General features: G+C 43.0%; 1 protein-coding gene across 1 annotated transcript in view; it reads left to right on the top strand.

Annotated features, from left to right (window-relative positions):
* ASB18 (ankyrin repeat and SOCS box containing 18) overlaps nucleotides 1–15,611 on the top strand; it is a 42,428-nt gene extending 26,817 nt beyond the window's left edge. The window contains exons 3-5 of the mRNA XM_084830188.1: nucleotides 5,657–6,161; nucleotides 8,547–8,660; nucleotides 14,961–15,611. Of these exons, the coding sequence (XP_084686314.1) occupies nucleotides 5,657–6,161; nucleotides 8,547–8,660; nucleotides 14,961–15,146 (805 nt within the window). The 3' untranslated portion in view covers nucleotides 15,147–15,611. The remainder of the gene's footprint in view (nucleotides 1–5,656; nucleotides 6,162–8,546; nucleotides 8,661–14,960) is intronic.
* The last annotated feature ends 1,275 nt before the right edge of the window (nucleotides 15,612–16,886 follow it).

Genomic DNA, 16,886 nt, shown 5'->3' with positions numbered 1-16,886 from the left:
GTCCCTAATTATATATATTATCTGAAGCCCAAGTAGAATTGGGCAGTCTTTATATCTCAAAATGACATATTTTGCTTTAGTTTCATTAAGAGCTGCAGGAGGAGGGAGGGAGTGTGGTTCAATGAGTCACAGGCCTACCTTCTAATCCTAGGGAACATTTTTACCATGGTCTCCCATCACTGTGCTTTGGAGGAGGGCCAGGAAGGGACCATGAGATGGCCATTCTTCCAAAGCCTGCACACTTCACTGTAAAAAAGCCTTAAACTGGATTTCAAGCATCATAATTCCCTCCTGCTCCTATCCTTCTGAAACTTTGCAGTTTTCTTATCTGGGGGACACCTCTAATTTACCCCAAAACTTACGTGTTTATTTGTTTGCTTGTTTATTAATGGTATTCCTATGCTGCCCCATAACCAAAGTTCTCTGGGCAACATACATTCAAATGGTTAAAAGAAAATATTAACAATAAAGATACAATTAAAGCAGGGGTAGGCAACCTTTCCCCTTCATGGATCACTGCCTTGTTGTGGCGAAGGGGCTTGCGTAACTCAGTGAAGCCATAAGCTATGCCGTGCAGGGCCACCCAAGACGGACAGGTCATGGCAGAGAGTTCTGACAAAATGTGGTCCACTGGAGAAGGAAATGGCAACCCACTCCAGTATTCTTGCCAAGAAAACCCCATGGAACGTATCACAAGGCTAAAAGATATGATGCCGGAAGATGAGCCCCTCAGGTCGGAAGGTGTCCAATATGCTACTGGGGAAGAGCAGAGGGTATTTCCAAGTAGCGCCAGAAAGAGTGAAGCGGCTGGGCCAAAGCCGAAAGGACACTCAGCTGTGGATGTGTGTGGTGGTGAAAAGAAAATCCGATGCTGTAAAGAACAATACTGTTTAGGAACCTGGAATGTCAGATCAATGAATCAAGGTAAGCTGGAGGTGGTCAAACATGAGATGGCAAGATTGAACATCGACATCTTGGGAATCAGCGAACTAAAATGGACAGGCATGGGCGAATTTAATTCAGGTGACCATCATATCTACTATTGTGGGCAAGAATCCCTTAGAAGAAATGGAGTAGCACTCATAGTCAACAAAAGGGTGGGAAAAGCAGTACTGGGGTACAATCTTAAAAATGATAGAATGATCTCAGTACGAATCCAAGGCAAACCATTCAACATCACAGTAATTCAAGTCTATGCCCCAACCACTGAGGCCGAAGAAGCTGAGGTTGATCGGTTCTATGAAGACCTACAACACCTTCTAGAACTAACACCCAAAAAAGATGTCCTCTTCATCATAGGGGATTGGAATGCTAAAGTAGGAAGTCAAGAAATCACGGGGATAACAGGCAGGCATGGCCTTGGTGTACAAAATGAAGCAGGACAAAAGCTAATAGAGTTTTGCCAAGAGAACATGCTGATCATAGCAAACACTCTTTTCCAACAGCACAAGAGGCGACTCTACACGTGGACCTCACCAGATGGTCAGTATCGAAATCAGATTGATTATGTCCTTTGCAGCCAAAGATGGAGAAGCTCCATACAGTCAGTAAAAACAAGACCTGGAGCTGACTGTGGCTCAGATCATGAGCTGCTTCTTGCAAAATTTCGGCTTAAATTGAAGAACGTCGGGAAAACCACTAAACCGTTCAGGTATGACCTAAATCATATCCCTGATGAATATACAGTGGAGGTGAGGAATAGATTTCAGGGATTAGACCTGATAGACAGAGTGCCTGAGGAACTATGGATGGAGGTCCGTAACATTGTTCAGGAGGCAGCAACGAAATCCGTCCCAAAGAAAAAGAAATGCAAGAAAGCCAAGTGGCTGTCTGATGAGGCTTTACAAGTAGCTGAGGAAAGAAGGGAAGCGAAAAGCAAGGGAGAAAGGGGAAGATATACCCAATTGAATGCAGAGTTCCAGAGAATAGCAAGGAGAGACAAGAAGGCCTTCTTAAATGAACAATGCAAAGAAATCGAGGAAAACAACAGAATGGGAAAGACTAGAGATCTCTTCAAGAAAATTGGAGATCTCAAGGGAACGTTTTGTGCAAAGACAGGCATGATAAAGGACAAAGAAGGCAGGGACCTAACAGAAGCAGATGAGATTAAGAAGAGGTGGCAAGAATACACAGAAGAACTATACAGGAAAGATCTGAATGTCCCTGATAGCCATGATAGTGCGGTCACAGAACTTGAGCCGGACATCCTCGAGAGTGAAGTCAAGTGGGCCTTAGGAAGCATTAGTAACAACAAAGCTAGCGGAGATGACAGTATTCCAGCTGAGCTATTTAAAATCCTAAAAGATGATGCTGTTAAAGTGCTGCATTCAATATGCCAACAAATCTGGAACACTCAACAGTGGCCACAAGACTGGAAAAGGTCAGTTTACATTCCAATTCCAAAGAAGGGCAACGCCAAAGAGTGTTCAAACTACCGCACAATTGCGCTCATTTCACATGCCAGCAAGATGATGCTCAAAATCCTACAAGCAAGGCTTCAGCAGTATGCGAACCGAGAATTACTAGAAGTACGAGCTGGGTTTAGAAGAGGCAGAGGAACTAGAGATCAAATCGCCAACATTCGCTGCATCATGGAGAAAGCAAGAGAATTCCAGAAAAACGTCTATTTCTGCTTCATTGACTACGCTAAAGCCTTTGATTGTGTGGATCACAACAAACTGTGGCAAATTCTTAAAGTGATGGGAGTACCAGACCACCTTACCTGTCTCCTGAGAAACCTGTACGAGGGTCAAGAAGCAACAGTTAGAACCAGACATGGAACAACCGATTGGTTCAAAATTGGGAAAGGAGTACGACAAGGCTGCATATTGTCACCCTGCTTATTTAACTTATATGCAGAGTACATCATGAGAAATGCCGGGTTGGATGAATCAGAGATCGGAATTAAGATTGCCGGGAGAATTATCAACAACCTCCGATATGCAGACGATACCACCCTAATGGCAGAAAGCGAAGAGGATCTCAAGAGCCTCTTGTTGAGGGTGAAAGAGGAGAGTGCAAAAGCTGGTTTGAAACTCAACATTAAAAAAACGAAGATCATGTCATCTGGCCCTATCACCTCCTGGCATATAGAAGGGGAAGAAATGGAAGCAGTGACAGATTTTACTTTCTTGGGCTCCAAGATCACCGCAGACGGTGACTGTAGCCATGAAATTAAAAGACGCTTGCTCCTTGGGAGGAAAGCTATGGCCAACCTAGACAGCATAGTAAGAAGCAGAGACATCACCTTGCCGACAAAGGTCCGTCTAATCAAAGCTATGGTTTTCCCAGTAGTAATGTATGGCTGTGAGAGCTGGACTATAAAGAAGGCTGAGCGCCGAAGAATTGATGCTTTCGAACTGTGGTGCTGGAGAAGACTCTTACGAGTGCCCTGGACTGCAAGGAGGTCAAATCAGTCCATCCTAAAGGAAATCAACCCTGAGTGCTCATTGGAAGGACAGATAATAAAGCTGAAGCTCCAATATTTTGGCCACCTAATGCGAAGAGAAAACTCCCTGGAAAAGACCCTGATGCTGGGAAAGACTGAAGGCAAAAGGAGAAGGGGACGGCAGAGGATGAGATGGCTAGATAGCATCACGGATGCAATGAATATGAACTTGAGCACGCTCCGGGAGAGAGTGCAGGACAGGAAGGCCTGGCGTGCTATGGTCCATGGGGTCACGAAGAGTCGGACACGACTGAACGACTGAACAACAACAAGGCAACCTTTTCAGGCCTATAGGCACAGTTGTCATTTTTTCGGGCCCGAGGGTCATTTGGGCCTGTGCCCATTTTTGTCTGCATTCTCTTTTCTCCCCCCACCCCCCACCCATTGCTGACATTGTCTCTTTCTTGCCCCCCTTCTGGGATTCTTTCTTTTCTAGCCCCTTTAATTCTTAAAGTATAAAACACATCACACCACATCACACATAAAACACATCACATAAGCATTATTGCTTATTAAGTAATACAATCAAACACAGATAGGTCTTAAACCTTTAAAAAGACAAAACTTGGAAATCTAATAAAAAGATGTCATTATGTGTAGGGTGACTCATAGTACAAAAGAAAAGAAAGTCTAACCACAAAATAATATTTTTCAAAATTAAAATTAATTTCCCCTTCTGTGGTGTAGGCTCAAAGTAACCCTTTTCCCAGATTTTCAGGAAAAATATGTTTAGGGTGACAGTTTTAGTGTGAAATATAGCATTATTTTTCTTTAAGAGATCTTAACGTATGGGACACAGTTTGCCCACCTAGAAATATACTTTGCCCCTTCTGTGCCCTCCCATAATTTTTTTTTCTGGTGTTCCTCAGACATAGGGCAGAGTGGTATTTTACAACACCCTTTTAGGGCATGGAATGCATAACTAGCTATCTGTAAAGTTCATGAGAAACCACAGCCAGCTTTCCAGAAATAATATTGCAATACCTGCCTGGCTGCAGAGGTTCTGGGCAAGTTCCAGGCTGTGCTGTGAATCATGTCTATGATCGTATCCAAGTGCTTTACCATTATTATTTCATTTATCCTCCCAAGCACCCTATGAGGCAGGCCTGGTCATAGATGTGAATGCCCATGGAGTTGGGATTTTAGCCAAACACCACTGCTGTTCAGTGTGGAGCCTATATCCCTAGGGGAAGCACTAAAACAGAAGAACCAAAGGCATATTAAGCTGATCTGGGACAGGTGATAAGCTCAGTGGATCAAGCTGCATCTGCAGTGTGGCCTTGCCCTGAAGGGGTCACTGTCCTGCAGTGTCCTTTTCTTTCACTCTGGTACTATTATTGATCAGACAAGCTATACAAAGCATAATTGGGTTGGAGGTCCAACTGCTATTCTGTTTGTGCCGTTCTTTCAAATATAACTACTGTAAATATTTCCTTGCCTGTTAATCACACTCTATAATCTTTCCCTCAGCAGGGAAGTGAACGGAGCAACTCCTACTCATACAAAGCTGCAGTGTATGCATGGGAGCTGCTGCTGCTGCTGCCAAACTCTTCCATTCTCCAAACACTCATGCATCTGACCATACCAACTGAGCAGTTTTCTGTGTAGATCAGTTGCTTTGTTTGCAGAATGTTATCTTCTGGTGTCACAGAATCAGGAAGGTGAAAGAGTTTGCAAAGAAAGAACACAGAAGGAGCAGTTCTGCCATTGCCAACCATCGCTCAAATACAAAATCAGTTAGCTTTTTAAATTATTTATGTTGTATCCAGCCTTCCTTAAAAAATGGCAAATAAAGGTTGTCCTGGTTTCCCACCCTTTGTAACAGTATTTATATTTATAAAACTATGTGCCATGACAAAGGAAAATGTTAGAGATTGCATCCAGAGATATGCTAGCAGAAGACATTCTGGAGGTGGCACTGTCCTGTGAGCTGCTACACAAGAGCTAGTGGATGATTTTGTGTAACGTGGACTTCATGCAAGCAAATACCTTGAGAGATTATGCAAGACTGCGAGCAGCAGATTGTGCAATGCCTTGTGTTAACGTAAACACACTGCTAGATTTCAGCTCTCTTTTCTTTTGCAAGGACCTTGAGCTAAGCTGGAAAAAAATGTGCTTCCACATATAGAATGAGAAATGCATTTGTGGGTTAAATTTGTTCAATTTCCTTTGTTGCAAATATGTACTGATAATATTCCTACTTTATAGGTGTGCCAAGGCTTTGGTGAGATTTGGTGCCCTGGTAAACCTGCCAAGTGAAGAGATGCAAGAAACACCTCTCCACATAGCAGCTAAGCATGGCCTTTATGAGCACATGCTCCTGTATTTGAGGTATGGTGCTGCTGTGGACAAGAAGAACAGTCTGAAAGAGACAGCGCTCAGCGTAGCTTGCAGAGAAGCAAAGCAAGTAGAGAACCAAGAGAGCTACTTGCAAGTATGCAAACTGCTGCTTACTTACGGAGCAGAAGTAAACACCGTGGATGAAGAAGTAAAAACCCCACTTCACAAAGCCTGCAGGAATGCTCATCACAGCTTGGTCCAGCTCCTGCTGCAGAGGAAAGCCGATGTCAATGCTATAGATTACAATGGAGCATATCCAATGTCCTGTGTCCTACAGGATGCCGCTTTTAAACAAGAGCTGAGGCCGCATCTCACAGTGCAGACCTTGCTAAACCATGGCTCTCAAAAAATATGGCCTACAGCTTTTGTCAAGGTATTTAAGTTCAGGGGAAGGGAATACTCTTCATTTTATTGACACGCACGACCTGTGCCCCAGCTTTGAAATTCTGTATCTCCACATAAAGCCTTTCAGGAAGCAAAGCAGAGCATCTGCCTCTGCCCTATAACCTTGTCAAAGACTCACCACTGGTCATTCCTAGGCTGGATGGACAGTTGGTCTGACTCATTATAAGATGGCTCCTAATGCATTTGTTTTGTTTTGGTGTGTTGACTAGATGCACACTCTCTCTCTCTCTCTCTCTCTCTCTCTCTCTCTCTCACATACACACACATGTCTGAGAGAGGGACAGAGAGAGAGATGCCCCCAAGAGCTGCTTCCTCTGGTGCCATCCCACATCATTGGGGAGTGAGTATTGTAAAGGCCAGTTGTGTGGGTCTTTCCTACCCAATTGGCACCTTTCCTCCTAGGGTCTGGCTGGGAAAGACCTGCACAATCTGCCCTAACCACATGGTTGCAATATTGACAGGCATCTCAGATTTCCATGGTATTGCACTGAAGAGAATGGCTCCCATGCTGCTGGGGAATATGGGAAAGAAGATTCCAAGCACCTTTGTGTAAAGGGAATTGGGGAATTGATGCAGAACTATTCAAATTTCTAAATTATAATCATCATTGCAATACAAAAATCTGGACCCAAAATGTTTCTAAAGTTTAAAACTTCTAACTGGAAAATTAACTAATTTCAAGCAGAATATCAAAATGAAATTATTTTGTATTTGAAATTAAACTTGTTTATACCATTTCCAAAATGTTGAGTGACTCCTAGTAGTTTATGAGAACAATTCAGTCATTCCAAGAAGTAGCATGTTTAAACCCACGAAACTTACAATAATTGGCATTTTGTCCATCTCCAGCATGTGCACCATGCCCTTTTAATCCCTACCGGAATGATCCAGCCTAATGGGCCCAGCACTGGATGCTCACATTCTTGATCCCTAACTCTGTGACTAATTTTTTTAAATGAGTGAATTAACCCTCCAAGGCCATGAATCCAACACCTTGAAGAGTTGCAATAATAACTGTTTTAATGGTTTGGGAATCCGTGATCCAAAGGAGGTCAGCCCTGCTTGTTAGAGTCTGTATAGGTATTAACTAATACAGGAATAGTCAAGAATCTAGATTTGCCCACTAAGACCTGCTTAAATAACCTTAATTGACTGAGATTCTTCACCTGTGAAGTTTGTCCAAAATTTTGTATCTAGCACAAAAGTAACATTTTATTATGTCCCTTTAGCAAAAAAATCTCCACAACTCACACAAAACAGGATGTATAGTGGCTTGCAAAATAATCTTGTTCGACCAAGGCAGCTACTTCCCGTGAAGTACACACATGTTCTCACACACATAGAGCCAATGTACAAATTTAAAAGAAGCCTCCCCAGGCCCAGGGTTGGCCCACAGTGGTCCTAGTTCTCTCCCCCACACACACACACCTTTCTCTCACACATGCATTATAAAGTAGATGCACAAAGGGAGAGACAGTACCCTAGGATGCCTCCTATGGTCCAGTGCAGATTTAACACTGGCTCCCTATATACCATGGTTTGCAAATTAGCCTCATGAATACATGCTCCCCCTTGCTTCTCCAACAATTCCATCCTCCCTACAATGATTTGGCACTACATCTGCAGTGATGCTAACCATGGTTAATATTGATCAGGGTTCCCATCTTAATCAGGACTTGAAACCTTTCATTAAGAGGGATACTTGAGCTGCATTAGTATGTCTTATGTTATATTGAATACAACATAAGAAATTATATTGTGATTGTTTCATAGAATCATAGAACAGTAGGGTTGGGAGGGACCTATAAGACCACTGAGTCCAACCCCCTGCTCAGTGCAGGAATCCAAGTCAGAGCATCCCTAACAAGTGACTGTCCAGCCTCATCTTGAATGCCTCCAGTGTGGGAGAGCCCACTACCTCCCTAGGAAATTGGTTCCATTGTCATTTGTAGAAAAACAAACTTGGTAAGGACTGTGACACTCACTCAAAGGCTTCTTTGTATTTAGGCTGTGCCTAGTGAATTATATTATTCAGTTTTCTTCAGGGGTTCTATCTCTCTATGCATGATAACATCCTCACAAGTCTATGTATATAATATTTTCGGGACCAAAGGATGATTATCATTACAGTTAGCATAACATTCATGCTTTCTATTTTGAACATTTCTTGCCTTTTTAACCAAAACGGTTTTTAAAAAAATCTTCCCAACACTCAGCAACCATGTTTTTGCCATTATTGTGCTAACTGAACTATACATTCCCACCACTTCTGGCTGTGGGCCAGAATCAAAGAGGGGTTCATATAATCATATATCACAGTCATCCTAGTATACTATGATTCTTCCCTCACCAGGTGCTGAAATCTTGTGCTTCGGTGCCAGAGATCATCGAAATCCTTTACAATTCTTACCCTCATTTGCCCATCTCTGAAAAGTGGGTGGAAGTTATTCCAAAAGAAGAATTTCAGGTGAGAGCTGTATGGGTTGTATCACAACAACCATATAACGTCTTGTACGGTTTTGTGTGGGATAGGGGCAAGGGTAAAGTAGCTTGGGTTCTACTGATAGATCTCCAGGTGATTTGCAGTAGATCAGCAAAGGTTTCCAATTCCCAATAATTTAATAGTAGCAACAACAAAAGCCCTTTTTCCCTCCTAAATTTCTTGAAATCAAGAAAGGTTGTGAGGGGTGATAGAAATAGATTTTTATGTGAGAGCGCCTCCACTGCTCAGAGGCACTTTGTTCCTCAATTCTATGCCATCTTTCTGAGCACGGTCTGGCTGCTGGCTCCAATTGCTGGACCTGGGTGTTATAGTGAAAAACACATTAGATCCTATAAGCCTAAAGCTTGCCCACCCCTGGTCTAGGATGTGTGTGAGTCTGCTATTTTTCTTTCTTGATTTATTAATACATACAAACAATGTATATAATGCCATCCAGCAATGCTTTAAGGCAGTTTACAAAACCATGATAAAATACAAACAACAAAATAAAGCAGAATATATTACAACATATTAAAATAGCCATACATTTAAAATTCCGGGGGAAAAGTTGAACTGTTCTTGCCTGATGCTGAAAAGACAGTAATATTGTTGCATGGCAAACTTCTCTGGGGAGGGACTTCCATAAATGGGTGTTTTTGTTAAGAACTCCAAGGTAAGACCAAACAAACAGGGTGCTGTTTTAAAAGTGAAGGCTGCCCAAGATCATTTTCTCCAGCTGAACTTTAATTAGGAATTTGTATGGTTCTCAGAATCCACTGTGTGAATAAAATCCTTTGTAACTACCTGGACCTTTAATTCTCTGATCATTTTTGGATGGATTCCTCCAGGGCACCAGGACAATAGCTTCCTTGAACTGTCAGTACTTCAATGAGGAGGAATTAAATGATGAGCCAGTTTGCAGAATCACTGCAGCCCACCACACAGGTGGGTTGTGGTGCATGTGGATGGCCATTTTGAATACTCAACTCCCAGTGGGGGTGGTGTGTGTGTGTGTGTGCCAGGGTTTGTTGTGTCATCCAAACCCACACGGCAGGGGTTGTTTGAGAGATAAGCAACCCTCAAATAACCCTACAACAAACCATGTTTGTTTACCTTCAAACAACCCCTAACACCTGGGTTCAGATGATACAAACAGCTGTGGTCATGGCTTGAATAGGCAACCTGGCACCTATGGGCACCATGGTTCATTATGGCTTAAATAAGCCATGGTGGGCTGCAGCGACCATGCAAACCAGGTCAATGTCAGTTTCCTCAAGAGGGCAGAGTCCTGGAGATTTATTTGGGAGTGGCTTGTGTAATATCAGTTTATTTACAAAAATACAACTTGAGCAAGGGGAAGCAGACAAGGCTGAATTAGACAAAGACACAGATGGGTAAAATGCTATTCAAAGATAGTTCTGCTACTGGATCCTGCTGATTTTATTATGTAATTTCTGTGTTGCATTGTTGTTTAGATATTTTATTGACCGCTTGATGTGTACACTGCTTTGAGAACAGCTGTTGAAAAGCAGCATAGATATTCAATCAATCGATCCATCAATAGATAAAATAGTCTTGAAATAGCATCAGTCCTCCAAATGCAACACCCATGCTGGGTATTATCCCATTTTAATCCCGCAGCAGTGCTGTGAAGTAAGTGAGGCAAGCCCATGATCCCAGAAAGCTGGTGACCATCTCACATTGGCATAATGTCAGTATAACTTAGATACTCCTCAAAAGTTGGGGGAAAACACAAGCACTACAAAAAACACAGAATGGAACAACCCCGCCATCCACTCCCCCAGGATTCATGGCGATACTGGCAATTCCCACTAAATATGGCTCTAATCATTTCATCCCACTGTGGAGAGAGCTCATATGTGTAGGACAGCGGGGAAAGAAGCCCCTGATGTCACCCTATTACATGACACCCATGAAGTGCAGTCTGCAGGACACAGAGAAAGCACATTGCTCTCCACTCCATGAACCACTGTGGTGCAGGGAACAAGAACTCAGTAAGTCTTCCGGGTTCCCTTTACACAGGGGTTTGAATCCCCTTATACCATTCACACCCACAGGGTCTGCTAATATCCATCATCACGGCCCCATTTTGGCCCCTCCACCAGCAGAGTTGCTCTGGCAGTAGGGATATGCTGGTGTAGTATTCTGCTTGTGAATCCCTGGTGTCCCACTGGCATATGTTTACTGGGTGGGTGAGAAATCTGTTCCATTAAGATTTCTATATAGGCTTACCAGATTTGCACCTCACAAGCCAATAAGCGAGCCAAGACAGAGTCGCATGCTGAAATCCACACTTTTCCAAGCTTAATGAGGCACTTTGTCAAGAAATAAAGTGCACAAAAATGTGCGTATCAGAAAGTACAAAGTCAAAAGGGATACATTAGAGAAAGTGTGCACAAAAGTGCACACCAGCTCTTGATCAAAATATACAAATGCCTAAAGAGAATACCACTTTGCAAAATCAAAGAACATCTGGGTGTCTCCACCAGCGATATACTCCGAGCCGGCTGCGTATTGAGGTCATTAGGGACAGATGATGTCATGGCCACCCAGCAGCCACCCTAGAGCTTATCAAGGAAAAAACAGATTTCCTGAGACTGCTTAAAGTCCAATTATTTTCCTTACATCAGGTTCTCCCTAATATAGCTGCTTTTTGCCCCAACTGACCTCAGGTATGCCAGTCCTGCCCAGGGGTGTGCCTTTCACCGTGACCAGATCAAGGGGTGTTTCCTGTGTGTTTCCCACCCCTGCACAAACCATTTAGTGCCTCCTCAGAAGTAACTCCCATTGTGCTCAATGAGGCTTGTTCCCTAAATGCCCACATCAGAATTTACAGAGATCCCCTCAATTGAAATGGCACAGTTTAAAGCACATTCCCTAAATTCTCTAAAGCATGATCACGAGGCTCTGATTCTCTGTTGTTTGGCTTATTGCCTTAGGAAGTAACTACTTCACAGCTTTGTTATAGAGATCCTACAAAGTATCGGTTTGGTTAGAAAAGGGGGCTGGTTTCCCATGCCTGTGTTCTCCCCCCCCCTTTCCCAACACAAGCATATGTGTGTCTACTCAGAAGTAACTCCCATTGTGCTCAGTGAGGCTTGCCTTCTGAATGCCCACATCAGAATTTACAGAGATCCCCTCAATTGAAATGGCACAGTTTAAAGCACATTCCCTAAATTCTCTAAAGCATGATCACGAGGCTCTGATTCTCTGTTGTTTGGCTTATTGCCTTAGGAAGTAACTACTTCACAGCTTTGTTATAGAGATCCTACAAAGTATCGGTTTGGTTAGAAAAGGGGGCTGGTTTCCCATGCCTGTGTTCTCCCCCCCCCCTTTCCCAACACAAGCATATGTGTGTCTACTCAGAAGTAACTCCCATTGTGCTCAGTGAGGCTTGCCTTCTGAATGCCCACATCAGAATTTACAAAGATCCCCATGAATTGAAGTTTAAAGCCTGTAAAGTGCTTCACTGAACCTGAAATTCTCCATGTCTTGGTTTATTGCCTTAGGAAGTAACTACTTCACACCTTCCGTATAGAGATCCTGCAGTTAGAAAGGGAGCTGGTTTCCCATCCCTGTATCCCCCCCCACCATCTTTCCCAGCACAAGCATATGTGTCTACTTGGAAGTAACTCCCATTGTTGTCAATGAGGCTTGTGCCTGAAATGCAGGTGCATCTGCACCTTCAGGGGAAAGGAGAAAGGGGGGGAGAGGGGGGAAGCCTCTCTTATTGGTTGAGCAGCCCCTGCCAGTCAGATGATGTTCCCTCCAACCTTCACGCCCTCCAGGAAGTATGTTCTGTGAAGCCATTTTTACTGGTGCAGAGCACTCCCTCATGGAGCCCTGCATGGACCAAAGCACAGCAAAGCTGATTCCTTTTTTTTAAAAAAATGGTACTCCTCCATTCGCTTCTCCTTCTGTTGTTGTGGTGACACAGTCCAGGTCTACAAATGTATAGTCACACTGATAACACTTTCTTCAACCTATACGCTAGCAAAACAACCCCCTTCTCTATGTGCAGGAGTTACACCTATACATTTGTATGACTGAAATTCATGTCACTAAGTTTTTACCTAGCATGTTGTTGGATGTTTCCTTCTCTGCTGCTATTTCTATATGCTGTTTGAGACATTATGTGCATGTCTAGAGAATGTGAGCACACAGCAGTTTACCTCCCATTTTATACATTTCAAAATCCATTGTCAATCTCCACAGCAATGTTGTGATGCATATTTGTGACCAACAGTGGCCCTTAGATCACCTGCATTTTGACATCCTTTGTGAAGCTCTTCAAGAAGCAATACCTTGTTTTATACCCAAATACACATTCTGAAGTTAATACTTTCATTCATTCATTCATTCATTCATTTTCTTTCTTTCAGTTAAGGACCTAGACTTAGCCCCCACTTAAACTTGTGATTGGCAACCTAGACTGCTGACATCAAAGATGGGGTTTCTCTCCCCATTGGTCAAACAATCCATCACCACTAAGGTGCAGACATTTACTGTCCTCAGATTCCACAAATATGTGAGGCTTTGTCTCTTGGGACTATCTAACCAGGAGTCCAAAAATACACTCTCTCAGATCCTTGTTAATTCTGTGGTCTAATCTGAGTTCGAATTTGCATCTTTGCAACCCAGTGAGTCAGAAGATAAAGCATGACCAGTGTAAAATACCATAGACTCAAGATTTTAATTGAAACATATCATTTGGTTATGATGCACAATGCCTGAAAATAATAAGATCTTCATAAAGAAGATAAAATTATTAATGTATTAAAGACATAGTAACAGTATTTAGAAAATATTATTGTCAGAGAAGGTCATAAGAAGCAATCAGCAAAACAACAAAACAATTATAAATTGTTCAAGAATGGCATAAGAATGGTACTGAGGTGTCATTAACTAAAGCAGTTTGAATAGTAATCCTAGGCCAACATCTCCCCCAAATCCATAAACTGATTATTATTAGACTATTCCACTATGATAGGCAAAAATACTTATCTACCAATACAGTGCAGTGGAACGCGAACCCTTCCATCTCCCTCAGAGCTTGTCAGTGCAGTGAGGCCAAGGTTCTTTCCAGTTACCTCCTGTCAAGCCACACTAGGGAGAGAGGAAATGGAAAATATCTCCAAGTATCCCAGAGAAGAAGGGAGAAGTAGCAGCAGAAGTCATTGTATGTGCCCAGAACATCTTTTTCTATTGATCAGAGTCAAGAGCAGATTCCCCCTCCTCATCTTTTATATCAGTTTCCTCACTTACATGGAAATATGCAAGGCGTATCTAGGGGGAAATCTAACTAGATTTTTGCACAGGTCATTTTGACATATGACACGTCAGCACGTATGTACCTTCTTCCAAAAATGTTTATGATTCTGCATTCACTATGAGCCTGTTGTGGCACCTTTTAAGCTATTACCAGTTGAAGTGAGTTATCATGATTTCCCTGTCAACCACAATGCCAAGGTCTAACTTCAGCTGACACTTAAGGTTCAGCAAAACTCCAAGCAGCTTACACAGCTGGATTTTTCCACAGTAGGCATACATCTTAATCCTCCATGGATGCTCTAGAAGCTGCAGAACCCAATGGTCCGTTTAACCTAGCAGGGTCAAAGCAACCTTCTTCTTTGCAAAGAACTTTGCACATGCTCTGAATCCCAAGACTCTGTTTAAGCAGCTAAAATGCATCTAAGATAGATTGACTTTTGGATTTCATTTTGATGCCTTCATTTTCCTTTTTCTTCCTCCCCACCCTGCAGATAAATTTCTTCATATAGATGGCTTCCTTGTTTTTAAAAGGAATTTCCCAGGGATTTCTCAATAAAATCTTCTCCATGGGCTAAGACTGCATAGGTGTTAATCTACCCCTTGTGTTCTTAGGATATCTCACAAGGTTTTGTAAGGTTTGGTGTCCTCTAGGCTTTGGGAAAGTAAATCCCAAACTCCTTACTGTTTAATATTTCTAGAGCTGGGTTTCAGGGAGGAGTCCTGACAGCAGGGCTGAGAAACTTCCCAAGCAGCTGGACAGCCCAAGATGAGTCAAGAGTGGCAGCCTGTCACAATTCCTGTTTTGGGATGTTATATAAAACAGGGTCCGCAAGTAAGGCATGTCCCCCACCCCCCAAGAACTGTTATGCTATTCAGATGTTTTACTTTTCCACAAGAGTTCACAAATAACAAGAAATGTCTTGACTACTAACTCTGGTTAAGCCTCCTCTCAGATTTTCAAACTTTGCAAATTGACTTTCCCTTTTCTTTCAGAGGCATCTGCCTTTCTATGAGTCCTTCCTCAATCAGATGTACACAGTCCGGCATCTGCAACATTTGTGCCGGTGTGCTATCAGGAGACAGTTTGGCAGTAGGTGCCATTATCTCATCCCCTTTCTGCCTGTGCCCAAACCACTACAAAATTACCTGCTGTTAGAACCTGAGGGAGTTCTGCTTTGAAGATGCCACACCAAACCAACAAATCTTACTGTTATATTGTGGTCCCCACTGGTATAAGATAATCAATTTGCTTGCAAATAAAGGGGGGGTTGCTATTTCGGTTATAAATAAGTGCTTTCAGCAGTTTACATTAATGTGAGCATAGATTTTTACAGTGAGTTGAAGCTTTTTCCCCCTAGCATTTCTGTAAGATTTATTTTGTAAATCTTTTAATGCATTTTTGATGTTCATTGCTTCACAGATTTCTTTTTTAGTGATCTGTTAGTGTAATATAAATAGTACAAATCATATATAATGCAGAGGGTTAGGAGCATTTAGGTAAAAAGTGTTTCCTATTGAAATGCTGGACTTTAGCAAAACGTCAGTTCATAAACTAGTCAAAATTTTAAAGAGCTAATAAAGTGTGAATGAACAATATATAATGACAAATGTTTCACGATTTTTTAATTAAAAATGATGTAGATGACATCTCTAATTATTGGTGAGTGTGTGTGTGTTTAAAAATGAAGACATGCAAGTGGCATTCTTGTGCTTTATTCCACCCAACCTTTTGTTGGAGGGACTCGGGCCATGAGTCACTTAACCTGAAGTTGAAGGGTTAGTACCTACCTGAGCCAGGTGGGAGGGGTGTCTGGGAGATCCTATTGCCTTTTCCTTGTCTCCTCCCCCTGCTCTCTATTCTTCTTCCTACTTCCTCCTGCAAGGGATGCTGACCATGAGGCTGACCGCAGCCAACTTCCCTCGAGATGTAAGCCTGTTATATCTCCAGTGAAGTCTGTTCCTAACCCACCACTCGAGTGTGTTTTGTCTGCATCCGTGGCTACTGATGGGGGGCTGATTCGGACTTCAGGTTATGTGGCCCAGCAGCCAATAAAGAAGAAAAAGGTTTTCACAAGGGATCACCCAGAAACCTGTGAGTACTGCCCATCAGATAGACAAGGGAGAAAAATCTAGGAGGATGGAACGATGGCTGAAGAAAATGTACAGGCAGCCATGGAAAAACTAGGCACCGGGAACTACCAGATATGGAAGTTCAAGGTGGAAATGGTGGTTCTGGAATTGGCTCGCCCCACAGAAAGCCACCAAGACTGGGACAAAAGGGACAGAAAAGCAAGGGCAATAATTGCACTATCAGTCCAAAATGTCCAGTTGCTCCACATCAGAAATAAGGAAACAGCCAAGCAAATGTAGGAGGTTCTGCGGATAGCGTACCAGCCTACCAACATAAATGCAAAGCCCTTTTTGAAGAGGAAGCTATTTAAAATGAGGCTCAGGAAAGGAGCCAGCTTGCCAGACCATATGAATGCAGTCTTGCAAGTTTTTGAGCAGCTGTGGGCAACTGGCTCAGAGACCGCAGAGGAGGATGTTGTGGCCATCATTTTGTGCAGCCTGGATGACTCCTATGAACCCCTCATAACAGCCTTGGAAACACACCCTGAAGCAGAACTAAATTTGGACTATGTAAAGGCCAGTCTAATTAGTGAGTGGAATCACAGGATAGAAAACATGGCCAGTACCTCATGTAAGAGTAGGGATGGACGAAAGTCCCTTACCTGATCCCGACGCTTGCTTCGCAGTGGGGAGGAGGCGTTCCGTCCCTCCCCCTGAAATTCTGGGCGGGGGGGGGAGGCGCTCCGTCCCTCCGGCCGCGAAACTGCATCTCCTGCCGGAACGCAAATGGCAGCGGCTATGGACGCATTTGCGTCCCTGCAGTCAGCCGTGATAGGCTACGTAAACATT

The sequence above is a fragment of the Heloderma suspectum genome, chromosome 1 (genome assembly GCF_057233095.1).
Source record: "Heloderma suspectum isolate Gila_16-S chromosome 1, 16-S_ref, whole genome shotgun sequence".
Taxonomy (NCBI): domain Eukaryota; kingdom Metazoa; phylum Chordata; class Lepidosauria; order Squamata; family Helodermatidae; genus Heloderma; species Heloderma suspectum.
This window is presented reverse-complemented; position numbering and strand designations above follow the sequence as displayed.